Source organism: Eretmochelys imbricata, chromosome 2 (assembly GCF_965152235.1).
Source record: "Eretmochelys imbricata isolate rEreImb1 chromosome 2, rEreImb1.hap1, whole genome shotgun sequence".
Lineage (NCBI taxonomy): Eukaryota > Metazoa > Chordata > Testudines > Cheloniidae > Eretmochelys > Eretmochelys imbricata.
This window is the reverse complement of record NC_135573.1, coordinates 2,966,436-2,992,237: the sequence shown is the minus strand read 5'-3', so window position 1 is coordinate 2,992,237 and position 25,802 is coordinate 2,966,436. Positions and strand designations below refer to the sequence as shown.

The 25,802-nt window shown below is 64.3% G+C and overlaps 2 protein-coding genes across 11 annotated transcripts in view; one reads left to right on the top strand and one right to left on the bottom strand.

The window, feature by feature from the left end:
• CPSF1 (cleavage and polyadenylation specific factor 1) overlaps positions 1 to 12,934 on the top strand; it is a 33,468-nt gene extending 20,534 nt beyond the window's left edge. Inside the window, exons 21-38 of the mRNA XM_077809663.1 lie at positions 449 to 585; positions 1,022 to 1,196; positions 2,092 to 2,298; positions 3,088 to 3,177; positions 4,866 to 5,009; positions 5,545 to 5,697; positions 5,936 to 6,052; positions 6,460 to 6,550; positions 7,016 to 7,100; positions 7,461 to 7,602; positions 8,131 to 8,283; positions 8,893 to 9,069; positions 9,281 to 9,347; positions 9,731 to 9,778; positions 10,657 to 10,812; positions 11,606 to 11,735; positions 12,487 to 12,625; positions 12,754 to 12,934. Of these exons, the coding sequence (XP_077665789.1) occupies positions 449 to 585; positions 1,022 to 1,196; positions 2,092 to 2,298; positions 3,088 to 3,177; positions 4,866 to 5,009; positions 5,545 to 5,697; positions 5,936 to 6,052; positions 6,460 to 6,550; positions 7,016 to 7,100; positions 7,461 to 7,602; positions 8,131 to 8,283; positions 8,893 to 9,069; positions 9,281 to 9,347; positions 9,731 to 9,778; positions 10,657 to 10,812; positions 11,606 to 11,735; positions 12,487 to 12,625; positions 12,754 to 12,801 (2,259 nt within the window). The 3' untranslated portion in view covers positions 12,802 to 12,934. The remainder of the gene's footprint in view (positions 1 to 448; positions 586 to 1,021; positions 1,197 to 2,091; positions 2,299 to 3,087; positions 3,178 to 4,865; positions 5,010 to 5,544; positions 5,698 to 5,935; positions 6,053 to 6,459; positions 6,551 to 7,015; positions 7,101 to 7,460; positions 7,603 to 8,130; positions 8,284 to 8,892; positions 9,070 to 9,280; positions 9,348 to 9,730; positions 9,779 to 10,656; positions 10,813 to 11,605; positions 11,736 to 12,486; positions 12,626 to 12,753) is intronic.
• Positions 12,935 to 13,283: 349 nt separating this feature from the next.
• On the bottom strand, positions 13,284 to 25,071 carry ADCK5 (aarF domain containing kinase 5). Of its 10 annotated transcripts, none has more exons than XM_077809652.1 (15): positions 24,995 to 25,071; positions 20,993 to 21,093; positions 19,006 to 19,155; positions 18,729 to 18,804; positions 18,080 to 18,280; positions 17,473 to 17,613; positions 16,727 to 16,840; positions 16,265 to 16,396; positions 15,764 to 15,847; positions 15,254 to 15,335; positions 14,944 to 15,022; positions 14,474 to 14,565; positions 13,986 to 14,238; positions 13,691 to 13,807; positions 13,284 to 13,584 (listed from the first exon to the last, which is right to left on the bottom strand). In XM_077809652.1, exons 1-15 carry the CDS (start codon positions 25,010 to 25,012, stop codon positions 13,479 to 13,481), a joined length of 1,746 nt encoding a protein of 581 aa, XP_077665778.1. In that variant the 5' UTR covers positions 25,013 to 25,071; the 3' UTR covers positions 13,284 to 13,478. The 10 variants fall into 10 exon arrangements, with proteins under 10 accessions (XP_077665778.1, XP_077665780.1, XP_077665779.1 ...); XM_077809654.1 differs by having other exon boundaries at positions 13,986 to 14,206; XM_077809653.1 differs by having other exon boundaries at positions 16,289 to 16,396.
• Between the last annotated feature and the right edge of the window lie 731 nt (positions 25,072 to 25,802).

Here is a 25,802-nt window from a genome sequence, read left to right as displayed (position 1 = left end):
GACACAGAGTCTGTGTGGAAGGATGTTCCCTGCTGCTTTTCCTCACCTGTTTGAACTTACTTTGTCTTCCCTCCCTGTTCGATGACTCTGTTTACTCTTAAATGCAAATTAAGCGGAGCACCCATTCCTTGGTGTAGGACAGGCCTGTTTGCCAACGTCTGCCTGGGGAGGGGAGTGGGGTTTGGCACGTGTGTAAATTGCACCAGACAGGGGAATCGTATCACACAATGTTGCCACACGCATGTTACCAGGCTGATACTGACCAGCCCGTGATGAGTTTTCAGTGGTCCCTCACCAGGCGTACCTTGTACTGAGATGGTCACAGTAGCGAGCAGGGTGTGAATGCAGGGGCGTGTGCTGTCACATGCACATAGGGCTCCGGGGCTGGGGACAGCCTGGGCATCTCCTTGCTGTGCGGGGTGGGACCTGCAGCGCCTCTCCCTTTCAGCAATCCAAGGTGATCGCACTGTGTGTGTACCGCGACGTCAGAGGCATGTTCACCACGGAGAGCAGGACGACCAGCTCCAGGGACGAGCTCTCCCTCAGGAGCCACTCAGAGGTGGAGACCGTCATCCAGGACATCAGGTGCGAGAGAGGCTGGGGCCTTTCCCTGGCCATCGGGGATGGGCAGGTGGGCGGGGAGAGACGCACATGGCAGGGGGGCTTTAGCGCCCCTTGTCCTGGCCCAGCGGCCAGGAGCGGCAGTCGAGCCGTGCCCAGCAGCACGTGGCAGGGGAGAGGAGCCGTGTCTGCATGAATGGCATAGGGAATGAGGGTGGGTGATCTGTGTGACAGGGCACAGCTGGGGGCAGCCCCCCCACCCCTCCAGGCTGCTGCTTCTGTGCCATGTGAGTCATTGGCAGTGATCCCTACGTCCTGCGCCTGCCGCTCCCGGCCAAGAGAGGGTGCATGAGTCTCCCCCCAAGCATGGGCGTGTCCCTGTGTGCACAGGGTGGGAAGGAGCTCAGAACCCCCCGTAACAGCCTCTCCCTGCTTCCCCCGCCCCGGCCGCCCGGCACAGTAACACGGTGGACGACGAGGAGGAGATGCTCTACGGGGACTCCAGTTCCCTCTTCAGCCCCACCAAGGAGGAGCCGCGCCGCAGCAGCCTCCCACTGTCTGACAGGGACCCCCATCAGTACAAAGTGGAGCCCACGCACTGGTGTGTGCTGGTGCGGGAGAATGGAGCCATGGAGGTAAGGCCTGGTCCAGCCCCTCCCTAAGGACCCTGATCTGGCACTGCCTGGAGGGCAGCCCCTGCCCACCTAGTGCTGAGCCCCTTGGATCTTGTAAGCTAAGCAAGGTTCAGTCTGGTCAGGGCTTGGATGGGAGACCTCCGGGTTCAAAACGGCCTGCAGGGAGTGGGGTGGGGGGCTTAGTACGAGGTGTCCTCCCCCTGGAATCAGTGCTGACTAATGCCCCAGTGCGGTACTAGGGGACGCTGTGGCATTAGTGAGCCTGTGGGGGCGCTGACCCCAGGGGACCCCCAGGAGGTGCTGTGCTGCTGGTGGGTGAGGTGTGAAACCAAGGCCTAGTTCGTGTTTACCCCCAGAGTTGGGTGGTCAGTCCCAGCCAGATCCCTGCTCTGCTCTGAATCCCCCGGCGAGTCGGCTGGGTACAGGATTCCCACTGAGCTGTGACCCCATGCTGCTGCTGGCCCTGTTCTGGGGTGTTTCTAGGGTTCCCCCTTGCATGAAATCACTCTCTTGGTTCAATGTGCAGGGGCCCTAAAGGGGAGCAGTTAAACTGAGACAAGGAAATAATGTTGACCCCCACATGTGATTAACCTGTGGAACTCCTGGCCACAAGACTGAATCTAGAAGCATAGAAAGGCCATAACATTCACGTGGCTAATGAGAGTAACAACAACAGCCATCCTACTCCCGGGTCAGTGCCAGGCCGAGGGAGGGGGCTTGGGAGACATTTCTCCATGGGCTGTTATCTGGGGATGGCCCTTGCAGGGTTCCCTGCAGCTTCCTCGGGACAGCTGGGAGTGGGTGAGGCAGACCCTGCTCTGACCTCGTGTGCGGATTCCTACGAGGAGCCTCCCTGGGCCCCTGCCTAGCTCAGTTGCTGTCTCTCTCCCTGCAGATCTATCAGCTGCCCGACTGGCGTCTGGTCTTCCTGGTGAAGAACTTTCCCATGGGCCAGCGGGTGCTGGTGGACAGCTCGTTCGGGCAGCCTGCGGCCCAGGGGGACACCAAGAAGGAGGAGGTGACGCGACAGGGGGAGATGCCCCTGGTGAAGGAGGTCCTGCTGGTGGCACTGGGCAATCGCCAGAGCCGGCCGTACCTGCTGGTGAGCTGGGTCATGGGCGCTCACTGCTGCACTTGGTGTGTGCACGTACCAGGCAGGGGAGCAGCGAGGGGGCTGCAGGGCGGGGTGCAGATGGCCGCTTACTGCAGCGAGGGGGGTGCAGAAAACCCTTCCCAGAGAGGAGTTATCAGTGGTTCACAGTCATGCTGGAAAGACATAATGAGTGGGGTCCCGCAGGGATCGGTTCTGGGTCCGGGTCTGTTCAATATCTTCATCAGTGATTTAGAGAATGGCATAGAGAGTACACTGATAAAGTGTGTGGGCGATACCAAGCTGGGAGGGGCTGGCTGGGCAGTCTGAGTGTGCTGCAGGGGGCACAGCAGGGGATGGGGGCTGTAGCGCTCTGGCCCACCAGTGTGAGGTTGGGGGGTGAGTGGGGGATGGAGCAAAGGGAAACGTAGGCTGAATATTAAGGTAATGTTCGCCACACAAAGAAGCGCTGGTTGGGAATTGACTCCCCAGCGCAGTGTGGGAGCCCATCCCTGGGATGTCTGTGTGAGGGGTACCCGCCTGCCATGCCCTGGGGTGTCTGTCTGAGGGGTACCATCCTGCCCTGTCTTGAGGGTTGGACCCGCTGGGGTTACTCCAACCCTGCGATCGCTGGGTAGGCTTCCTTTCACAGCACAGCTTCACACGCCTCCTGCCACTGCCCCAGCTCCGCTGCCTGGAGCAGGGACCAAGTGTGACCTGTGGGTACGGGGGTGAGGTGGGGTGGTCTCTGGGTGAGCACGGGAGGGGCAGGAGTCTCAGCTCTTCTCGTTCTGTTGGCAGGTTCACGTGGACCAGGAGCTGCTGATTTATGAGGCTTTCAGCCATGACTCCCAGCTGGGCCAGAGTAACCTGAAAGTCCGGTTTAAGAAGGTAATAGGGGAGTGTTTGAGGCCACCCATGTTTCCTCCTGCCATCACACCCAGCCGATATGGAGCAGGGGGGCCCAAAGCAACCCACAAAGTTCTGCTTCATAGTCACCCTCCACGCCAGTGGGAATGTGTCAAACCAACTGATAGCTTTCTGTGACAGCGTTTAGCCTTGTGGATAGTGAGGGAGTGGTAGACGTGGTAATCTTGACTTTAGTAAGGCTTTTGATACTGTCTTGCATGACTTTCTCATAAACAAACTAGGGAAATGCAACCTAGATGGAGCTACAACAAGGTGGGTGCAAAACTGGTTGGAAAACCGTTCCCAGAGAGGAGTTATCAGTGGTTCACACTCATGCTGGAAGGGCATAATGAGTGGGGTCCTGCAGGGAACAGTTTTGGGTTCGGTTCTGTTCAATATCTTCATCAGTGATTTAGATAATGGCACAGAGAATACACTGATGAAGTTTGTGGACGATACCAAGCTGGGAGGGGTTGCAAGTGCTTTGGAGAATAGAATTAAAATTCAAAATGATCTGGAGAAATGGTCTGAAGTAAATAGAATGAAATTCAATAAGGACAAATGCAAAGTGCTCCACTTAGGAAGGAACAATCAGTTGCACACATACAAAATGGAAAACGACTGCTTAGGAAGGAGTACTGCGGAAAGGGATCTGGGGTCATAGTGGATCACAAGCTAAATATGAATCAACAGTGTAACACTGTTGCAAGAAAAAAGCAAACATCATTCCGGGCTATATTAGCAGGAGTATTGTAAGCAAGACATGAGAAGTAATTCTTTTGCTCTACTCTGTGCTGATTAGGTCTCAACTGGAGGATTGTGTCCAGTTCTGGGTGCCACATTTCAGAAAAGATGTGGACAAATTGGAGAAAATCAAGAGAAGAGAAACAAAAATGAGTAAAGGTCTAGAAAACATGACCTCTGAGGGAAGATTGAAAACATTGGATTTGTTTAGTCTGGAGAAGGGAAGACTAAGAGGGAACATGATAACAATTTTCAAGCACATAAAAGGTTGTTACAGGAGGAGAGAGAAAAATTGTTCTCCTTGACTGCTGAGGACAGGGTCAGAAGCAATGGGCTTAAATTGCAGCAAGGGAGGTTTAGGTTGGACATTAGGAAAAACTTCCTAACTGTCATGGTGGTTAAGCACTGGAATAAATTGCCCAGGGAGGTTGTGGAATCTCCGTCGTTGGAGAAGTTTAAGAGCAGGTTAGACAAACACCTGTCACGTGTGCAGGGGACTGGACTAGACGACTTCTCGAGGTCCCATCCATATGACTTCAGCTCCCAGCACACAATGCACCATCTTGACCCAGTGGCAGGTAAAACTCCCAAGCAGCTTGTTCCTTTCTGGGGGGCTGGTCTGGGGCGAGTGCCCTGGTTTAAAGTGTGTGTCCCAGGTGCAAAGCAGCTGAATGGCTGCAGCTCAGACTGTCCTCAGCCACTTCCCTGGGGGCCAGCGCTGGGCAGGGCCAGGGAGTATTGGGGTGCGGTCTGCAGTGCCCTCTGCAGGTGATGTGCCTGTGGGCATGGAAAGGTGGGGACCCCCCTCACCTGTTGTGTGGGTTCCCCACTTGGTGCTTTCCCCTCCCAGCCTCAACTGCAGGGCTCCGGTCCCATTGGTGCCTGGAGGCCCTGGCTCGTCTGTGACCATCTCTCCTCCCTGTCAGGTCCCCCACAACATCAACTTCCGGGAGAAGAAGCTGAAGCTGTCCAAAAAGAAATCGGAGAGTGCAGGGGGTGAGGAGTCGGGGGGAGCGCGGGGCCGGGTCGCCCGCTTCCGCTTCTTTGAGGACATCTACGGCTACTCGGGGGTGAGCCACGGGGGCAGGCCTGCCTCAGAACTACTGCCAGGTCTTGTCCTGGGGGCTGGCAGGGCAGCAGGGACTGCCTCTGGGTCAGTCCCTCACTGTTCAGATTGACCCCAGGCTCAGCTGCTGGTATCGGGGGCTGACAGCAGGAGAGAGCCGGTGGGGCAGCCCCACTTGGGCATGTCTCTGGGGCAGTTAGACCCTGCAGGGTGCTGGTAGGAGGTTGGGCTCTGCGCTATCTGCAGCCGGCTTTGGCTGCTGCACTGGGGAAGTGACGCCGCAGGATTTCCCGACCTCCTGCTGCGGGCTGCCATCCTGTGAGAGCCCAGAAGCTAAGCAGGGCTGGCTCGGCCGGCACTTGGAGGGGAGACCTGGGCAGGGCCGGGGCTCTGGGTTGGTGAGTCAGCCCTGTGTTGCAGCTGGCGTGCTGGCCAGGAAAGAGCCCGTGGAGAGTCCGAGCGGGAGCCCCTGGTCCGAAGCAGCCTGGCAGCGGACCCTGGGCTCCCCACTCTGACCCCGGTGCTTGCTCTGCTCCCAGGTGTTCATCTGTGGGCCCTCCCCGCACTGGCTGCTGGTGACGGCCCGGGGGGCCCTGCGCCTGCACCCCATGACGATAGACGGCTTAATCGAGTCCTTCGCTCCCTTCCACAATGTCAACTGCCCCAAGGGCTTTCTCTATTTCAACCGGCAGGTATGTGGGGCACGGCTGGCTTGGGGGCAGAGCCCAGGGCCCCACAAGGGGCAGACAGACACTGCCTGGGCTCTTTGTGGAGGTGGGGTGCAGAAGGCCTCCAGGTCCCAGCACTCACTGCTCCATCTGGGCACGGCTGTCTGGCCAGCAGCTCTTCTCTCGAGGGCGTGGGGAAAGGCGGGGGCTGTTTGGGGGGGCTGAACTGAGGGGAGGGGCTGACGGTGGGCTCTGCTCGCAGGGGGAGCTGCGGATCAGCGTCCTGCCCGCGTACCTCTCCTACGACGCTCCGTGGCCTGTGAGGAAGATCCCGCTGCGCTGCACCACACACTACGTGGCTTATCATGTGGAGTCCAAGGTACTGGGGTGCTGCTGGGACAGCTCTGCCGTGTGGGAACGGGCTTTGCTTTGGGGATCCCCTTCTGGGGCACAGCGTCCCCCGAGAGCTCAGCTCTGCCGGCGCAGGACCCGCTACTCTGCAGATGCTGCCCATCCCCCATCCTGGTCAAGGGGCATCTGGCCTTGCAGAGCACAGCCCCCAAAGCGGGTGCTTCAGACCTGTCCTGCCTGGCTCTGCTGCATGCCCCATACTGGCAGCCTGCACAACGCCAGCCGAGGGGGAGGGGAGCCCCCAGGGAGCAGCTGGTGTCTCCTGTGTCCACACTGCGTGGTTGGAGGATTGCAGCAGTCGGGGGGTCAGAGAGGGGGCCCCCGTTCTTGGTGCTGCGCCCCGGTGGCCTGTTAACAGCTGCATGTCTCTGGCAGGTCTACGCCGTGGCCACCAGTGTCGTCAACCCCTGCACCCGCATCCCACGCATGACGGGAGAGGAGAAGGAGTTTGAGAGCATCGAGCGGGGTGAGTAGAGACCTGCCCTGCAGGGGCCCCTCCCGGGTCCCCCCCTGGCCCCACTGAGCGGGAGGGGTGTGTGGGGAGCGCATTGGCACTGGGTGCGCAGCGCTGGCAGAGGTTCCTGCGGGGCAGTTACGGGCCAGGTTCGGGCCGGCACTCCCTGTCCTGCGTGGGCCCAATGGCCCGGCTCCTGGCCCCCTTTGGCACAGGTCCCAGTGGGCTCCGCGGGGGTCTCGCCGTTGTGCCCATGGCTGTGAAGGTCCCCCCAGCCCACAGAGTCCTGGGGTGGGGTCCCATGGGGCAGAGCTGTGTCCTCCCATGGGGCAGAGCTGTGGGATGGGGGGTGCCATCAAACCTTCCTGGGCTGGGTCGGTGCGTGACATCAGCAGGGGGGCTGCTATGCCTGCACCAGCCCCATACTCTCTCCTGGGGGCCAGCTGGGGACTGGAGCTGTGTTGGTCTCTCCCCCAGACGAGCGCTACATCCACCCTCAGCAGGAGGCCTTCTCCATCCAGCTGATCTCACCGGTGAGCTGGGAGACCATCCCCAACACCCGGTAAGGGCCCGCGAGTGGGGCAGGCGGCTGGGCTTGGCTGCGCCCTGGCACTCCTCTCCTGGAGACGGGCTCCCGGGGCTCTGCCAGGCAGGGGGACGAGGAGGCTGGCCCTGGGAGTGCTGCATGGGCAAGGGCGCGGCCCTGCACCGGGAGGGCAGAGGGTGGGAAGCAGGCGCTGGCCTCCCCCTGCCCCCCACAGCAGAGGGAGATGGGGCAGGATGCTGGCCCATGAGTGGTTGTGTCTGGGAGGAGGAGCCTGATGCCCTGGGCCAAAAGGGCCAGTTCCCATCCTGGCCCTGGCTGCTCTGGTGTGGGGCTCCCTGCTCCCCTGACCTGTGCCTGCCGCTCCCGGTTGCCCAGGATCGAGCTGGAGGAATGGGAGCACGTGACCTGCATGAAGACGGTGTCGCTGAAGAGCGAGGAGACGGTGTCGGGGCTGAAGGGTTACATTGCCGCCGGCACGTGTCTCATGCAGGGCGAGGAGGTGACCTGCCGCGGCCGGGTGAGTGCGGGCTGGCCTCGCTTTGCCCCAGCAGCACCCTGGGGGGCCTGGGGCTTGCCTCCCCCATCCTTTCCCTGCACGTCCTCCCACCAAGCCCCGACCCCGCTCCCTGCATCACAGCGCCCCCTACTGAGCCCATCCCTCTGCCCTCCTGGCTGCCCCCTCCACCTTGCACCTTGATGGAGGCTGGACTGTGCTGCCCCCACCTTCCCTCGGTGGAGCCATCATCTGCACCCAGCACTTGGCCAGGTCGCCGTGTGGGAGCTGCTGGACTGTGCCCAAGAGATACCTGTCATGGGGGGCAGGAGGGAAGGTGTCACTTCCCCGACTCTCTCCATGGAGCCGGGCTCCTTGTGGGGCATGCTTTCTCCGCAGCTCTGATGGGCCCTGGGGGTGGGGGTCGCCTCCCTCCCTCAGCCCAGGCCAGTGTGTGGTGCCTGGTGCGGGCGGCCCTGCGGCCGGGCTCTCAGGGCAGCCGGGAGGGAGCGGCCCCTCGCTCACAGCCCCCTGTCCCACCCGTCTCTGCAGATCCTCATCATGGACATCATCGAGGTGGTGCCGGAGCCGGGGCAGCCGCTTACCAAGAACAAGTTCAAGGTGCTGTATGAGAAGGAGCAGAAGGGCCCGGTGACGGCACTCTGTCACTGCCACGGCTACCTGGTGTCGGCCATTGGCCAGAAGGTGAGGGGCCTGTTCCCCAGCTGGGCCAGCAGGGGGCGCCAGGAGCCTCTCATTGTCCTCCCTCACCACAGAGAAACTGCACAAAACTCTGCCGAGGAGCTTGGCCCAGAGGGGGCTGTGGGCAAGAAACGGGCCCTTGGTGCCACCCCATCCCAGCAGCTGCCCGGCGGCTAACCGTCCCGATTCAGGGAGGGCACCACCTGGGGAACAGAGTCCCGTCTCCTCCAGCTGGTCTTGGGGACCAAGTGCCCTGGGCGGTGGAGTCTGATCATGAACCAGTGCCAGCCTGAGACACCACAGGGCAGCCGCTGCCTTTAGGGTGGGCTGGCAGGGAGCGGGGTATGAGGCCTGTTCCCTCTGGGGAGCGCTGGTTCTGATCCAGCCCCAGAGGGTGTGTGGGGGGGTGGTGAATGGCTGGCTCAGGGGGTGTGGTTATGGAGTATGGGGCCTGTTCCCTCTGGGAGCGCTGGCTCTCACCCAGCCCTGGGATAGGAGTGGGTCGGGGGATATTCCAGGTTACTGGTTCCAGTCGGGCCCCATCTCAGGCAGTCTGCCCCCTGCTGCATTGCCTGTCCATGGCCGTGAGCCTGGCGCCCTTGCCCCCTGCAGATTTTCCTGTGGAGCCTGAAGGACAACGACCTGACGGGCATGGCCTTCATCGACACGCAGCTCTACATCCACCAGATGATCAGCGTCAAGAACTTCATCCTGGCGGCTGACGTCATGAAGAGCATCTCGCTGCTGCGCTACCAGGAGGAGAGCAAGACGCTGTCGCTCGTCAGCCGGGTGTGGGCTGGGCCCAGGGGGTGTCTGCAGGACCTGGCCCACGGGGGAGCTGGGAGGGTGGAGAGGCTCTGCGGGAAGGAGGGGTCTGCCCGGGGCCAAGAGCAGGGCTCAGCATGGTACCTTAGTCACTCCCTGACGTGGTGCTGGGGGGTGCTGGGTCCCCGCCCGTGGCTGTGTGCACTCCCCCTGACCCCTGTTTCTCCTGCTGCAGGATGCCAAGCCCTTGGAGGTGTACAGTGTGGACTTCATGGTGGACACCGACCAGCTGGGCTTCCTGGGTATGTGCTGCTCCTTCTCCATCCCCCGCACATAGGGCTTGGCTGGGCGTCCTGCCCAGAGCCAGGGAGGCCAGCAAGGGAGGGAGACCCCCATGGGCAACCCCAGTCCCGGCTGGACGAGCTGGTGGTGCTGGAACTGCGTGGGCCCTCTCTTCTCAGTGTGGTGACCATGCTGAGAACTGAGAGCTGCTGGGGGTGGGGGGTGTTGAGGGCAGAGCCAGCAGCTGTGGGCGGATCAGGATGGGGGCTGGATCCAGGTTTGGACCCAGGGCGGGGGAGCTGGAGCGTGCCCACCAGGGTGGGGGCTCTTGGGTAGCTCTGTGTTTCTGGTGGGGCTGAAATGCTGCCCAGAGCAACGTTGTTGATCTGTTCTCTCCCCGCAGTGTCAGATCGCGATCGCAACCTCATGGTCTATATGTACCTGCCTGAAGGTAAGGCCTTCCGCACCCTCCGCTTCTAAGCCATGCCCCTTCCTGCAGAGGGCCATGGCTAGCACACAGGACCAGGGATAGCCCCTGCTCTCCCAATGACTCGCTCTGGGGCTGTGAGGGGGTCCCTTCCCCTCTAGCACAGACACAATGACACTCGTATTTGTCTGGTGCTTTGGGAGCCCAGCCAAATAGGCTGGAGAAGAGCCAAGTCTGTTGGTGGCTGCTGGCTGAGCTGTGTCAGAAACACCAGGGGGGAGGGAACAGCTTTTATTGGGCCAGCTTCTCTGGGTGAGAGCCAGGCGTTCCAGCTACACCGACCACTGTGGTTCACCCACCTTGCCTCTGATTAGCCCAGGGTCTAATTAGCCAGGGACACCCACCATGAGCCTCCAACTGCCAGAACCAGGGACTGGCTCATAGGACGGGTCACTGAAATCGCCCCGTTGTTTGTTCTCTCTCAAGCACCTGGCACCGGCCACTGCTGGAAGACAGGATACTAGGCCAGATGGACCATTGGTCTGCCCCACTGTGGTCGTTCCCCATCTGCCTCTGTTTCTGGCCTGTTGCAGTGCCGGATAATAATACTGTAGGGCTGCACGTAAACAGAGCAGCATGGAACCCACAGGAACATCTAACAACCTGTGGCCCCCTGAACATGGGACTGGAAAGTCCTTCATGCCGGCACAGCCAGAGCCGCATCGGTAGCTGGGTGGGAGCCTGAGGACTCCAGCTAGTCCAGCCCCTTCGGGAGTGTGGCCCCTAGAGACTCCAGCGCTCAGCATGCCATGCTCCATCACCTGTGAAGCGGAGCATGCTGAGAACTGTAGTCTCCATGGGCCACACCTCGCCCTGATGGAATTGCTCCTGCTCCTTCTTAGCCAAGGAGAGCTTCGGTGGGATGCGGCTGCTGCGCAGGGCTGACTTCCACGTGGGCGCCCACGTCAACACCTTCTGGAGGACGCCGTGCCGCTGGGCCACCGATGGCGTCACCAAGAAGTCCAGTGCCTGGGAGAGCAAGCACATCACCTGGTTCGGTAGGTTGGGCTCCGGCCTGCAGAGGGCAGCGCTGCGCCCAGTTTTGACCCATCCACATGCTGGGGGAGCAGCCGGGCTGGACCCCTGTTGTGCCGGGGGCTGTACAAACTGAGATGGTGCCTGGGCTGAGCAGGTGGCCGTCTCCGGAGACAGCTGCCACGTGGGTGGGGGGAGTGAAGGTCGAGTGTGTCTCCACCCCGGCCCTGCATCTGTGTCCTCCGCGCGGGGCTGTGCTCTGGAGGCTTTGCCCCAGAGGCTTCCAGCCGGGTTGGGGTAGGTATGTAGAGGGGCTGACATGGGCCAGGGAGGCAGGCAAAGCAGGAAGAGACGTGGGCGGACCAGTGCGGGGCTCAGGTCTGCCAGGGGACGGGGTCGTGGAGGAGCTCGTGTTCGGTGCCGGGAAGCGGAGGAGCCACGCGGTGGTTTGTGGGGGGAGATGGGGTCGGAGTGGGCATCAGGTGCATCTGTGGGGCCAGGGGCAGGCCAGGTCAGGACCACGGGGGACGTGCACAGCCTGCAATGGGAGCAGGGGTTTGCCTGGGGCTGTGGGAAATGCGTCCCAGCACTGGTGTCCAGAGAAGGACAGGGTGGGGCTAGCGGGCGGGGAAGGCGCTGGAGCTGCCGGCCTCGCTCCGGGTTCTGCAATGGAAGGGGTTATCTTGCAGGGGGCACCTGAGGCCCATTCCCTGTTACCCTGAGCTCCCAGGGCTCGCTGCTGGCCCAGCCCAGGGAGCCTCCCTTCGCGGCGGGGCATTCCGGGTTTCCCTGACTGGGCCGTTCTCCTCTCCCCAGCCACGCTGGACGGTGGGATCGGCCTCCTCCTGCCCATGCTGGAGAAGACGTACCGGCGCTTGCTGATGCTGCAGAACGCCCTCACCACCATGCTGCCACACCATGCCGGCCTCAACCCCCGGGCCTTCAGGTACTGCCCCGCTCCCCACACACCATCTGCTCCCAGCCTCTGCCTTGCCCCGCTGCCCTTGGCCAGACCCCCCCCTCCCCTCCTGGTGTGCGCCTGGTGGCTGCTCTCCACCCCAGAGGTGGAGGCATCTGGGCTGAGCTCTAGGGGACCCTTAAGGAAGGATGGCATTCAGCCTGTCTGACCCTGGAGGGGCAGGGATCAGCTGCTGGGTGCCAGTACCCTGTACCCTCGGTCAGGGGGAAGGGCTGTGTCCTACGGGCATGACCCTGGGCTCAGCTGCCCCCTGCCAGTAGCAGGAGAGATGTGGTGAAGTGTCTCCAGGGAGGTGCTGGGTGAGCCTGCGTGGGGCTGCACTCAGCCCTGGTGCCCCCCAGCTCTCCAGCAAGGGGGGATAGACCTCAAAACAGTGTGTGGGGCTCCTGGGGCAGGGCCAGCCTCTTCCTAGGACTCCATGCAGGGTGGGAGGCTTTGATGCAGGAGGGCTCTTGGGGAGAGGAGCTGGGGCTCCATGTGGTCCCCCATGGCCTGTTGGCCATAGCACAAACCTGCCATCCCAGCAGCCTCACCAAGGTCAGCGAGCTTCCCCAGCTCTCCCTTCAGGGGGACACGGGGCTTTCACCCGGTGCCTTTCCCTGGGCCATCCGAAGTGCCCGGACCCCGTGGGAAGGGCAGTGGGGCAGCACGCCAGCCTGGGCCGCTGCCCCGCCTCGGCTGGCTGTCCCTGCTGGTAGCTGCAGCTCCTCTCCTGCAGGATGCTGCACGTGGACCGCCGGACCCTGCAGAATGCCGTGCGCAACATCCTGGACGGGGAGCTGCTGACCCGCTACCTCTACCTGAGCGCCATGGAGCGCAACGAGCTGGCCAAGAAGATCGGCACCACGCCAGACATTGTGAGTCGGGCCCCTCGCTCTGACTGCAGGCTGGCCCCTGGGCTGTGGCAGCCCCACCCCAGAGGGGTTAGCCACCCACTCCCCAGTCAGTAACCCCTCCCCTAACTTGCCTGCTTCTTTCCCTGCAGATCCTGGAGGACTTGTTGGAAATTGACCGCGTCACGGCTCATTTCTAATGGACTCTGGGCAGACGGGCCGCAGGGCCAGCACCTGCCCCAGCTCTTGTAAATTCCGTGGAGTCCGGGCTAGGAGTGCCCGGCCCGGCTTTGTACGAACTGGGAGGGGTTTGTAAAGAAAAAGCAGAATGCGCTCCTGGCTGTGGTGTTTGCTGGGGGCTGATGCTTACAGGGCAGAGCCCTGCTGGCGGCTGGCACAGAGAGAGATGCTGGCCCGCCAGGCTGCAGCAGGCTGGGGGCCAGGCCAGGGCAGAGCATGGCCCTGGCTGCAACCCCAGGGTGAAGGGGCAGGCATGTGCCTCATCCCCTGCCCTCCAGCCCCAGCGCTGGCCAGGAGGGGCCATGGCCGCACGGGCAGCCTGTCTGGAGAAGTGGGTGTCCCCGCCCCACCGTACAGGCTCCCTTGCACGGAAAGCCATCGAGGGAGGGGGCCTGGCTCCTTTCCCCCCACCGCTCCCCTTGCAGCACCACTGACCACCTGCTGTGGGGTGCCCACAGGCGCACACACACCTTTTATTAGTGTAAGACCAGGGTCTGTGCGGCCCCCGGAGCTGATGCAGCCACAGGGAAAGGCCCAGGCTCCCGCTGGCAAGGCTCGCTGCCCCTGGCGTCCAATCCGGTCAGCCTGCGAGGCCGCAGCAGGCCTGGGTCTGCCCTTGTCTGCGCTGGCAGCTCAGCTAGGCCTGGAGGTACTCGTAGATTTGGTCACTCTCGGAGAGGAAGCCCACGTCGGCGAGGAAGCGAATGAAGGAGGCCATCAGCCTCATGGAGAACGTCTCCAGCCTGGGGAGGAAGAAAGAGACCCCGTGAAGCGTGCGCCGGCAGCACCCCTGCTTCGAGTCAACATCCCGGTGCAGGAGCCCGAGCCCGCACCCGCACCCCACCGTACCTGAGGGCGATCTCGAACTTGAGGCTCTCCCACTTCACCCGGAGCCAGCAGAAGAGGCTGCTGCTGCGGATGCCTGAGGATTTGTGGCCAGCGATCCTGCTCCAGCCCTTCACAGCACTGCAGAGACAGAGGAGCCAGCTCAGGCCCGGGGCTCCCCTCGGTGCCCATCGCCCTCTGTACTGGGCACAAGCCCACCCTGGCGCAGTGGGGCTGGGCAGGGCTGCATGCTGGTGCCACGGGCTCCCCTCCGTTGCTGCAGCCTGTACCCGGGAGCTGGGGGTACAGCCCCGCTCACCTCTTGGCCATGACGAAGTAGCGGTCGACGGGGGCGCCCAGGGCGATGTTGATGCTGCGCACCGTGTTGATGTTGCGGAAGACGAGCAGCATGGGCCGGGGCAGGTCCTTGAGCACCTGCATGATGCGGTCGAAGTGGTGCCGGGCCATGGCCTGCATGTAGAGCGTCTCCTCCCGCGTCAGGATGTTGGCCAGCCTTAGCTGCCCCATGTGGATGGGCCTCTGCATCAGGATCTCGCAGAAGAGGAAATAATCTGGGGCGAGGCCAAGCCTGGCCGTCAGGGGAGCCGGGGCAGAGCCCAGGGGCCCAGGCTAGGAGCCGGAGGGTCTGAACCACTCAATCCTCCCAGCCTCTGCGCCCCCCCTCCCCGGCGAGCGAGGTGGAGACACAGCTTAGTGCAGTGAACCAGCCCCCAGCATGGGAATTGGCTGGGGCCCCTCTCACCCCATCTCCTATGCCCAGGCCAGAGCCCCCCAAGCCCCACTCACCCTTCACGCCCAGCTCGGCGGAGCAGGCCCTCATGGCTGCGTCGTCCCGCAGGATGATGGCTCGCCACAGCTTGCACAGCGCCGTCCGGTCACTGCCACGGGGAGAGGGACCGCGTCACCCAGGGCTGCCCGCCCCCCGGGGGGTGGGACCGCGTCACCCAGGGCTGCCCGCCCCCCGGGGGGTGGGACCGCGTCACCCAGGGCTGCCCGCCCCCCGGGGAGAGGGACCGCGTCACCCAGGGCTGCCCGCCCCCCGGGGGGTGGGACCGCGTCACCCAGGGCTGCCCGCCCCCCGGGGAGAGGGACCGCGTCACCCAGGGCTGCCCGCCCCCCGGGGGGTGGGACCGCGTCACCCAGGGCTGCCCGCCCCCCGGGGGGTGGGACCGCATCCCTGCCTGCAGGGGTGGAGACATTGGGCCCTGGTGCGCTGCCCCCATCCATGAACCCCCGGCCCCCTGCCCGGTCCCTACCTCTCACTGAGGAACTCGTAGAGGCCGTGATCCAACAGCACCAGCTGGGCCTTCCCGTCAGGACCCTTCCGCACCAGCACTGCAACACAGAGCAGGTCACTGCACAGCAGCCAGCCCTCCCCCCGGCGCCCAACCTGCTTCCTCCACTGGCCGCCTCCCCTTGGCGCTTGGGCAGGGGGCTGCAGCCGGCCTGCTCCGGAGAGAACCCCTGGCCCGGCCCAGCCTGGGGGCCACGAAGGCAAAGGTGCCCATGGAGGGGAGAGGGCAGTGCCTCTGTGCTGGGCTTTCCCTGCTCCCCCCGCCCCCGTACCGTTCCCAGGGTGCGGGTCCGCGTGGATGAAGCCCGTGTAGAAGATCTGCTCGGCAAACATCTGGATCAGCTTGTCTGCGGTCTGCAAGAGGGCGAGAGGGGGGTGAGCTGCTGAGTGCCCTAAGGCAGACACCCACCCCAAGGGCAGCAGATGGGCCGAGCCTGCAGACACTGGTGCCTGGCAGCCAAGGGCAGCACCGGGGCTCCATTGAACAGGGAAGGGCCTTCAGCAAGTGCCATCCTTCAGCCGTTCCGCAGTGCTCGTGCGGAAGGGGAGTGCTTTGCCTGCCGGTGAATGCAGCCGCCTCTGGGGTGGACCGTGGCAGCTGAGTCCCAACCTGCAGGAACGCTACGAGCGGCTGTGGGGGGTGGGGAGCTTAAACATGGCAGCCCTATGCCCAGGGGCAGGTTCACAGAATCCACTGGGACTCTGCCTGTTGGGCCCTACTTCCTGGTCCCCAATCACCCCAGGGAAGCTCCCCCTTCACCGAACAGCAGCGCCTCACTCACGTCCTTCAGGCCCAGGCCCTGCGCCCTGATGCTCTCCACATTGTTGATTTTGCAGCCTTCGCAGTAATCTGCCGTCAGGACTCTCTGCAGGGAGCAGATGGGGATCAGGAGGGGGTGGGCGGGGGCTGGGGCCCTGCTCTCCAGGATGCAGCCAGAGAGAACTAGGGTAAGCCCTACGGCCCCAGGGGCCGGGGTGCAGGCGGGTCCTTCCCCTGGTGTTGGGCCTAGTTACCAGGGCGAGGGGGTCTCCTGTGTCCCCTTGGGGGGGAAGGAGCTAGTCTCCATAGAGCCCACGTCTGGGGTGAGGGGGTGACCCCAGCTGCCTGCTGGGGCTGGGGGCTAAACCCACCCGGCCACAGGAGAGGAGGGGCCTGTGCAGCTCAGTCTGCAGCCAGGCGTCCTACCCAGCTGGCGGCTGGAGACGTGGCTGGGCCCCCGCGCCCGGGGCGCAGCGTGGGCAGCTGGAGCCATGGCCGGGGCACGGCCATCCTTCGTCCCCACCTTGCTGCACTTGTCCCAGTGCACCTTGGGGACCACGACGTATGGGAAGTGGCGCAGGTCCTGGGCACAGCGCTCCGCGTTCCGGCCCTCGTTCTCGAAGTCCAGCTCCTGGGCCAGCGTCCCCTTCAGGTCCTGCGGAGGGGGAGGGAGGGCAGGGGTGGGCAATGGCATGGCCAGGGGCCCCTTACAGCTGGGCTAGCCAGAGCGTTCCTATGCCAAGGGGGGGCACATATCCCGCAGCATGGGGCACCAACTGCCCTGATTTCCGCTCAGCGCCTCGTCCTGCCGGCACGAAGGGAAGCTCCTGGCCTGGGGCAGGGCCCACGGGCGGGTGCTAACAGCCCAGGCCCGGGGCTGGGCTGGCGCCCGGGGCGAACGGAGCCTGGAGCGCCCACACCCGGCAGCACCGGCCCCGCACCCGGGATGTGGCACCAGTCCAAGGGGCTCGGGCGGCACCGGTACCTTCAGGACCCAGCTGAACCCGAAGCTGGGGTGCATGAACTCGATGATGCGCAGCAGCAGCTCCAGCGTGCGGATGTCCCCGTCGAACCTGTCCCTCAGGTCGATGTACTGCACCTGGGGGGCAGAGACCCGCCTCAGCCGCTGGCTGCCCTCAGGGACGACACGTCCCAGAATGCAATTCACCACCCCCAGCCTGGGGCCGGCCCCCCCCGCACATGCTGCCCTGTCTGCCTGCAGAGCAGGGGGCCTTGCGTTGGCAGCACCCCCTGCAGGGCTCAGACTGCAGCCCCACGGAGCCGACAGCGTCCTGGCTCCTCCTGCTGAGTATCCGTGCCCGGGAGGCTTCCAGCAGGGATCGGGGCTGCTCCATGCTGGGCACTACACACCCCTGCCTGGGGCAGAGCCCCCATCTCCCTCCCAGCCCCAGCCCTAGGGGAGCAGCTGCTGGAGATTTCCCATGGAGGCAAGTCTTGGGAGTTGCCTCGGGTCCTAGCCTGTCCTCCACCCTGCAGGCCCCCTCCATCAGCCTGAGCTGCCTGCCCCTGCTCCCACCCAGCAACGCAGGGTTGCTCTCAGCCCAGGCTGGGGCCAGGACTGTGGGGCTGAAGAGGGCTGCAGCTGGGCCCCTCTGGCTCCATGACCCCAGCCCGGCTGTTCTGACTGGGACCGCGGGGGAGGCAAGGGCCCCGTATGGAGCCAGCCCCAGCAAGGGAGGTCAGTCACACCAGCCCTTCCGGCTCACGCACCTTCACAGCCACCAGCGTGCCGTCCTGGAGCCGGGCCTTGTGCACCTGGGCCAGGCTGGCTGCGGCCATGGGCTGGTAGTTGAACTCCCGGAAGAGCGTGTCGGCTGTGGCTTTGAAATCTTCCAGGAACAACTCATCCACCTGCAGCAGGGGACAGGGAGGGCTGGCCATCAGGGAGCTGCCCTCCGGCACCGGCTCGTGGCCAGAGCAGGGCAGGGCCGGCCGGGAGGGCTCAGCCGCTGAAGATGCCAAGCGTGGGAGCTCTGGTTCTGAGCGGCCCCAGGGCAGCAGAGACCAAACCAGAGTTTCCAGCTGTGCTCTGTGTGCTATGAGTTGGGGGGGGGGTCTGTCGGGCAGGTGTCCCCCGCACCCAGCCTGCAGGAGCAACCAGCGCCCATGCTCCAGAGGGCGGGGGGGCCGGCGGGTGCTCAGTCAGTGCTGTGCAGAATGGAGAGCTCTGCCCAGCCCCCCCCCGGTGCAGCTGGGGGAAGCTAGAGGCAGAGGGGGCTCCAGCCCCAGGGCTGCCAGCCTGGCCCCTCGCCCTGGGGGCAGTGGTGGTGGCTGAAGTGATGCCCGTCTCCAGGAGCCCCGCAGAGCCGGCACTCACCTCCCCGCAGCCCCTCTTGAGGGCCTGGTCCTCCAGCACGCGCAGGGTGCTGATGTACTCGGGCGGCAGCAGGTGGTTGAAGGCGCACAGGCCCTGGCCCAGCTTGATGTACAGGCCCCCGCTGCGGATGGCGCCCTGCACCAGGCAGTCGGCCGCTCGCTGATGACAGGCTGACGTCGCCTCCTTGTACTCCGGGCTGTTCTGCCGACAGGGAGACGGGGCAGGGAGCAGCCGTTAGCACCGGCAGGGCACGGCCAGCAGGGGGCGCGGGCGCCCAGGTGCGGCCAGCAGTGGGTGTCCGGTCACGGCCAGCAGGGGGCACAGGGACCCGGCCAGCAGGGGGCGCCTGGGGATGGCCAGCAGAAGACATGTCCCAAGCAAAGGGGTAATGGGGCTTCGATGGACGGACACGCCCACCAGCAGGGGGCGCTGCGCCCTGGGGGCTGCCCAGGACGCCAGCAGCAGTGGCAGGAGAGGGGCTCCCCCTCTGAAAACCCCTCCAGACAGCATCTGTGACCCCCTGCACACTGACCCCTTGCCCATCACCGTGGGATCGGGGCGCCTGGCAGTGACCCATCTGGCTCGGGAGGGGACTGGCACTGGGTCGCAGCCAAGGGGCACACGGGTCCCCATGCAGCAGGGAACATACCTCGTCCACGCCCCGCAGCACCACGTGGGCCGTCCACCAGTAATCCAACGAGATCCGCATGCCCAGGTACAGGGACCTGCAGCGACAGGGCGGGACGGCTCAGCATGGCCACGGGAAGGACAACTGGCCTGGGGCCGGCAGAGAACCCAGGAGACCTGATTCCCCCTGCAGTGGGGCCTGGGAGCTTGCTCCTTCCCTGGAGTCGCCTGGGCGCCCGTGCAGAGGGAGCCCCTCGTACTGGGGTGGGGGTGGGGGGTGTGACACTGCCGACACCCACCTGCCGAAGCGCCCGACGCCCTCCACCAGCAGCCGCATCTGCCTCCGCTCCTGGGCATCAGCCAGGCCGTAGCGCGTCCCGGCCGCCAGGGGCAGCCCCAACCCCGCAGCCAGCAGCGCTTTCCACAGCAGGCCCCTGCGCCGGCCCCCGCTGGAGGGACAAGGGGACAGTGGTGAGAGCCCCCCCATGACCTCCGCCCCCTCCTGTGACTGCCCCACCCCACCCCGGGGTCACCACGCCCCCCTGTGACTGCCCCACGCTCTTGGGACCTCCACGGCACCTGGGACCGCCCTGCCCGGCCCCGCCCCACCCTCCATGGCCCCCGCTGCCAGTGCCCGCCATGCCCCCCCCGTGCAGCAGAGCCAGGCCACACCCCCTCCAGACAGGCCTTGGCTGGCGGCCCAGCAAGGGTGAACCGACGGGGCCTGCTAGCGGAGGGGCAGTGGCGGGGCTGCCAGGCCTGGGCAGTGCCCAACCCCCTGTGACATGGAGCCGGACAGGGTCATGCCACTGGCAGGCGAAATGACCCAACTTCTACCTTTACAGACATATTAGAAAAGTCTGTAAATGGTCACTGGGCCCGTCCTGACAAACCGCTCCAGCCACGGCAGAGAGACCAGCGCTTGGAGACGCAAACCGGGATTGCGAGAGCATTAGCGGCGAATCCTAACTGGCTGTGTGCCTCGCTCTTGTCAGAGGGTACCCAGGTAACTAGCCGGTCCCTGGCTGGCCCTGGAGCCTATTGCTCCCGAGATCAGACGGGGACATTACCGTGGAGCTGGAACCTGGGTGGGATGACGTCACTGGCTCTAGTTCTCAGTGAAGTTTGCCAAGTGCCCAGTGGAGAATTACCTTGTGCTGGTGAACGCAACGAGTTACGTGTGCATACACAGGCAACAGGAGGTTTTACGGCAAAGCCACAATGCTGCACCCGAGGAACGCCTGCTGGCCAGAGGCTGTCGCAGGCTGCCGGGGATCTATAAAGGAACTCTAGGGCCCTGATCCTGTAGCTCAGATCGGCTTAAGCTTCATCAGGGGAAGCCTGAGTCACAAGACTGAGATCTCCAGCTCCAGTCTGGAGTCCCTGCTCCTCCTTGAGGAAGAATTAGAACAAATTACACATGGACTAAGAACAGGAGGACTTGTGGCACCTTAGAGACTAACCCATTTATTGGAGCATGAGCTTTCGTGAGCTACGGCTCACTGCATCGGACGCATTCAGCTGTAGCTCACGAAAGCTCATGCTCAGATAAATGGGTTAGTCTCTAAGGTGCCACAAGTCCTCCTGTTCTTTTTGCGGATACAGACTAACACGGCTGCTCCTCTGAAACCTACACATGGACTGTAACCTGAGGAACTTTTTGCACTCAGCAGCTCACCATGTCTGCTGTGAAACTGCTGGGAGAGCTCGGTTCATATCCGGATGTGTAACCAGCTTTGACCCACCACCCTCTCTCGTCTTGGTTAATCAGTCTTAGCGTGGTTAATACGAGCTGGCTGGAAGCGTGTGTTTGGGTAAGATCTGAACTATCCATTGAGCTGGGGGGTGATGTGGCTGATCCCTGGGGACTGGCAGAACTTTATACACAATGAACAAGACTTTCAGGCATCCTCATGGCGTCTGACTGGGCTGCAGGGGCGGGGAGCCCCGGGCTGGGTCGCTCTAGGGGAGTGTGTGTTGGCTCCTGGGTCGCCACCAAGGTATTGTAGAAGCTGTTTTGTTGCTGGCTGGGTGAATCGAAGTGTTAGAATAACCCACCAGTTTGGGGATCATCTGCCCCATTCTCTGCAGTTTGCCCTGACTGAGCAAGCTCAGTGCGGGCCCCCCTAGGCATCAATGGTCCGTCCCACCCCGTTATTTCACACCCTGCCCGGCAGGCGGGTGCAGACAGGCCCTGGGCGGGGCTGGGCACCGTGGGGAGGGCCGTTTCCAACACACCCAGGTGGCAGGGGATGGTCCCGGGGACTCCTGGCTCCCCGGGCTTACCGTTGCATCGGAGGGGTGGGCCTGTGTCTGCAGGGCAGGGCGGGCGGCTGCCACGGGCACCTCCTCTGCAGCAGGAGGGAGTGAAAGCGGCAGAGCTGCACCTGGGGGGCAAGGCGCAAAGATCAGCGGGACCCCGAGAGTGCAGGCGAGGAACGGCCACCCTGGGCACTGCCTGCGGAACTCACTGCCACCAGGACCTGCCAGGGCCCGGGACATTCCCAGAGCAGAACCGTGGGACACCAGCCAGAGTTTCCCTCAGCCAGAGCTTCTCCCATCCCCAGCTGCCCCCAGGGAAACCCGGAGAGGCACAGAACTGGCAGCATGCCCGTCCCACCTCGCTCAGCCGCACCCAAACCATCACCTAGCTGCACTGCAGAGCACGGAGTGTGGGGGAGTCCAGGCCCTGCACCCCTCTTCCTGGGATTCACTGAGACTCTCAGCCAGCCAGTAAAACAGAAGGTTTATTGGACCACAGGAACACAGTCCAAAACAGAGCTTGTGGGTACACCCAGGACCCCTCAGTCAAGTCCTTCTGGGGGAGCAGGGAGCTTAGACCCCAGCCCTGGGGTTCCCTGCGTTCCTCCACCCAGCCCCAAACTGAAACCAAACCCCCCACAGCAGGTTCCCTTCTGCAGCCTCTGTTCACATTCCTGGGCAGAGGTGTCACCTCCCCCTCCCCGTCCCCCTCCTGGCTCAGGTGACAGGCTCTCAGGTCTCCCCTCCCCAGGGCACATTCCCAGGTCAACACTCCCCCCTCCCTGCTGCCTCACAGCGGCAGAGGCAGAGCACGGAACTCGGGGGACCAGCTGTCCTGATCTTATAGGCGAAATCCCGATATTCAGGGCTTTGCCTGACACAGGTGCCTATCACCCCCCACCCCCGTCTCCATTTTTCACACTTGCCAGCCGGTCACCCTACAGCAGAACCCAGGAGTCCTGCCGAGCAGGCCCACTTCCCGCCAGCTGACCGCGCTGGGCCGCAGGAGGTGAGGACGCAGTGAGACCTCGCTGCTCCCCGGGCAGGCGGAGGCATTGCATGGAGAGCGAGGGGCCCGCTAGACCTGTTTGGATCAGCACTGCGTCGTTACGCTGGGTAAACGGGTGTTATGTCGCAAGCACGTGCCTCGGGAGCCGACTGCTTCAACCACTGGGGAAGTCAGCAAGCGGGCGCAGGCTGGGGGCTGGCTGGGCGTTTGGGAACAGGCCGCTCCCCCATGGTCTGGGCCAGCCGGCCTAGGAGAAAGCTTTCCCACCCCGCCGCGGCAGAGAAGCCCTCTCAGCGCAGCCCAGAACAAGCCCCAGGGGCGCTGAGCCGGCTCCCGGCCGCACTCGTTAGCGAAGAGGAGCAGCTGACTTGTTCTAGAGACCAAACGGCGGCCGGAGCCAAACGCTGGTGCAAAGCCCGGGAAAGGAGAACCCGCTCCCAGAGGAGACGTATCTCACAGCCGTCCCCTCGGGGACCTGCGTTCCAGCCAGCCGGGTTCCCAGCTGGATTGCAGTCACCAGACTGTGCCCGCCCGGGCCTGAACCTGCTCTGTCCTCACCTTGTCTCCGTGGCAGATGCTGAGTGCCAGCCCGGGGTGGGGCAAGGCGACAGCCCCCTTCCTCTCCCAGCTTTCACAGCCTGCCTGCCCTCGAACGCCGGCAAAGTGCCGGGGACACCTGCTGGGGTGACCCGGACGCTGGGAGAGAGCGTTCCAGTCGGTGAACGTCACACCCCAACTCCCCATAGACGTGGGTTAGATCAATACCGGGAGTGTAACGCCCGTTCACGTGGTGCTCACTGCGCCTTCCACAGGTGTGCTGGCCGCTACTTCTCTCTACAGTTCAATGGCATCCAGGGATGGGCAGCTGTCAGGTGGTAGAGAGCCACCTTTTGGTGGGCCAGGGGCTGTGAGCAGGAGGGGGTTGGGCCTGCCCCCGGGGGGGGGAGGGGGGGGAGTGAAGCCGGGCTGGGGGGGGTTGGGTCCTGCCCCCGGGGTGGATGGGTGGGCGAAGCCGGGAGCGGGAAGGTCAGGTCCTGTCCCTGGGGTGGGTGGGTAAAGCCGGGAGAGGGGGGCGTCGGGTCCTGTCCCCGGAGTGGGTGGGCGAAGCCGGGGAAGGGGCGGTGGCTGAAGCTGGGGGAGGAGGGGTCAGGTCATGCCCCCAGGATGGTGGGTGATGCTGGGGAAGGAGGGGTCAGGTAGGGGCCTGTCTCACAGGGCTGGGCCCGGCTCTGGCCATTGGCTCTCACCATAGCATCACATGATACAGACGGAGGGGGCCTCCCCTTGCAGCACCCCTTTGTGGCCTTAGGCCCTGGCACCACCAGACTGCTGCTCCGCCCTGGGCTGTGGTGGGCCAAATAAAATGATCTGGGAACCCGACGTGGCCCTGGGGCTGCCCATCCCTGGCGTAGGGTCCCCTGGCACAGTGCCCAGCCCAGGCAGTCCCTGCCCCCAGGAGCCAGCAGGCAAAACCAGCTTCACCCCATGGGCGCTGACTGCCCAAAGCCTGGCCGAGCTGTGGGCACACTGCCCTGGCTCCTGCCTTCGCACCCTCCCTCATGCCACCCAGTGGGAGGAGAGGTGGCAGATCTGCCACCCCGACTGCTCCCTGCCAGGCTGTGCACAGCTGGGCCGCCCCGGGCAGCACCATGGGGCACCCCAGTCCCTGTCTGGGAGCCCAGCATGGGCACTCACAAGGAGCTGGCGGCTTTTTCCCCATTTCCAGCCTCAGGCTGGATTAACAACTTGTCCTTGGGGGAGGGAGGAAACATGAGATCAAGGAGCCTCCCGCCAGTCCCATGGCGGCGGTGGTTCAAGGCTGCAGCCGCAGCCCCCTCTCCTCCCCCTCACCCCCACCCCCACCCCAGCACAGCCCCCCAGCCGGCCTTGGCAAGTTGCCTTCAGGAAGCTGTTTCCTAATCGGCCTCGGGGTGTTTTTCCAGTGCCAGGCACACTGGGCGGATCTGGTGCCCGGGCGCAAACGGCCTCCCTCATCCCAGGAGTGAGCCACCAGCCCTGCCTGGCAAGGGTCCCCGGTGCAATGTCCCAGCTGGGGCGACGTCTGGGGCAGACCAGGCCCGGGAGCAGGCATCCGCCCCCCCTGCCCCGGCCACGCTAGCCAGCCACAGGGGCTGCCTGTCGTGGTCAAAGCCCGCCGGGACCCGGCATGGCAGAGACCGACCCCCAAGGGCGTCTGTGCAGCCCGGCCAGGCTGGGGCAGAGGGGAAACTGGCAGCACTGAGCTTGGGGCTCTCCGCCTGTGGGAGCCCAGGGCCAGTGCAGCACCTGGCACCATTGGGGGGGGGGGGTGAGTGCACCATGGGGGGGGGGGGTACCGTAATGCACATAACAACGAGCACTCAGGAACCACAGGTGTGTGGGGGGGAATGTCCTAAAATCCACATAATCCCCAACACTAGGGAGGGCGGGGGGAGGGGCGGTACCGTAATGCACACAGTAATGGACCCACTAACCCACTAACTCGGGAAGCGTGGGGGGACGGACGGTACCGTAATGCACCCAATAGCGAGCGTGAGGGAAACACCGGGGCAGTACCGTAATGCACACAATAGCCAGTCCGCGGGAAGCACCGGGGCGGGGGGGCGGAAGGTACCGTAATGAACCCAATAACGAGCGCGAGGGAAACACCGGGGCAGTACCGTAATGCACACAATAGCCAGTCCGCGGGAAGCACCGGGGCGGGGGGGCGGAAGGTACCGTAATGAACCCAATAACGAGCGCGAGGGAAACACCGGGGCGGTACCGTAATGCACACAATAGCCAGCCCGCGGGAAGCACCGGGGCGGTACCGTAATGCACACAATAGCCAGCCCGCGGAATGCACGGCGGGGGCGGGGGAGGGGGGGTTACACCGTAAACACAGTAACCAGCCCGCGGGCGGAGGAGGAGCCAGCCCCAGTCCCGGCCGCCCCCCGCCCCGCAGCCGGGTGGACCCAGGCCCCGGGGTCCGGTCCCGGCAGCCCCCGCCCAGGCGCGGGGCCCGCAGTTCTCCTCACCGTCCGCCGCAGCTCCATGACCGCCGCTGTCACCGTCCGCCACCGCCGCCACGGGCCGCCGAGACCCCGCCCCCTCACTCAGCCCCGCGTCGATTGGCCCGCCCGCTCCCAGGCTCCACCCCCTCGCTCACCGCGAGCGCCGATTGGCCCGCCCGGATCGCGGCGCCTCTCCTGTCCCGCTCTGAGGGGACCCTGCAGACTCAGGCCCCGCCCCCAAGCCGCATTGCGCTCGCTGATTGGCCCGCAGGCCCCCGTCGCAGTGGTGGGCAGAATGGGCGGGGCCCTCATGTGGCCCCGCCCTGAAGCTGGACGGGGCGGGGCTGGGGCGAGGCGCTGGGGGCGGGCGTGTCCGCGCACCGTGTGGCGGGGAGTTCCGCAGGTCGGGGCTCTGGCTGCTCGTGGGGGCTGGGCCCAGCGGAGTCTCAGGGTGGGTGGGGCTATGTCTGGAGGGGACAGAGCAGCCAGAGCCCTGCAGGGTGCGGGTGTGTATCGTACCCCGGCCCCACCCACGCCCCAGATCCCTGGTGTGTATTGTACCCCGGCCCCCCACACGTCCCAGACCCCCAGGGTGTATCCTACCCTGGCCCCCCACATGCCCCAGTCCCCCAGGGTGTATTGTACTCCGGCCCCACCCACGCCCCAGACCCCCAGTGTGTGTGTGGGGGGCTGGGGTAGGATACACCCTGGGGGGCTGGGGCATGTGGGGAGCCAGGGTAGGATACACACTGGGGGGCTGGGGCATGGGTGGGGCTGGGGTACGATACACCCCGAGAGGCTGGGGCATGTGGGGAGCCAGGGTAGGATACAC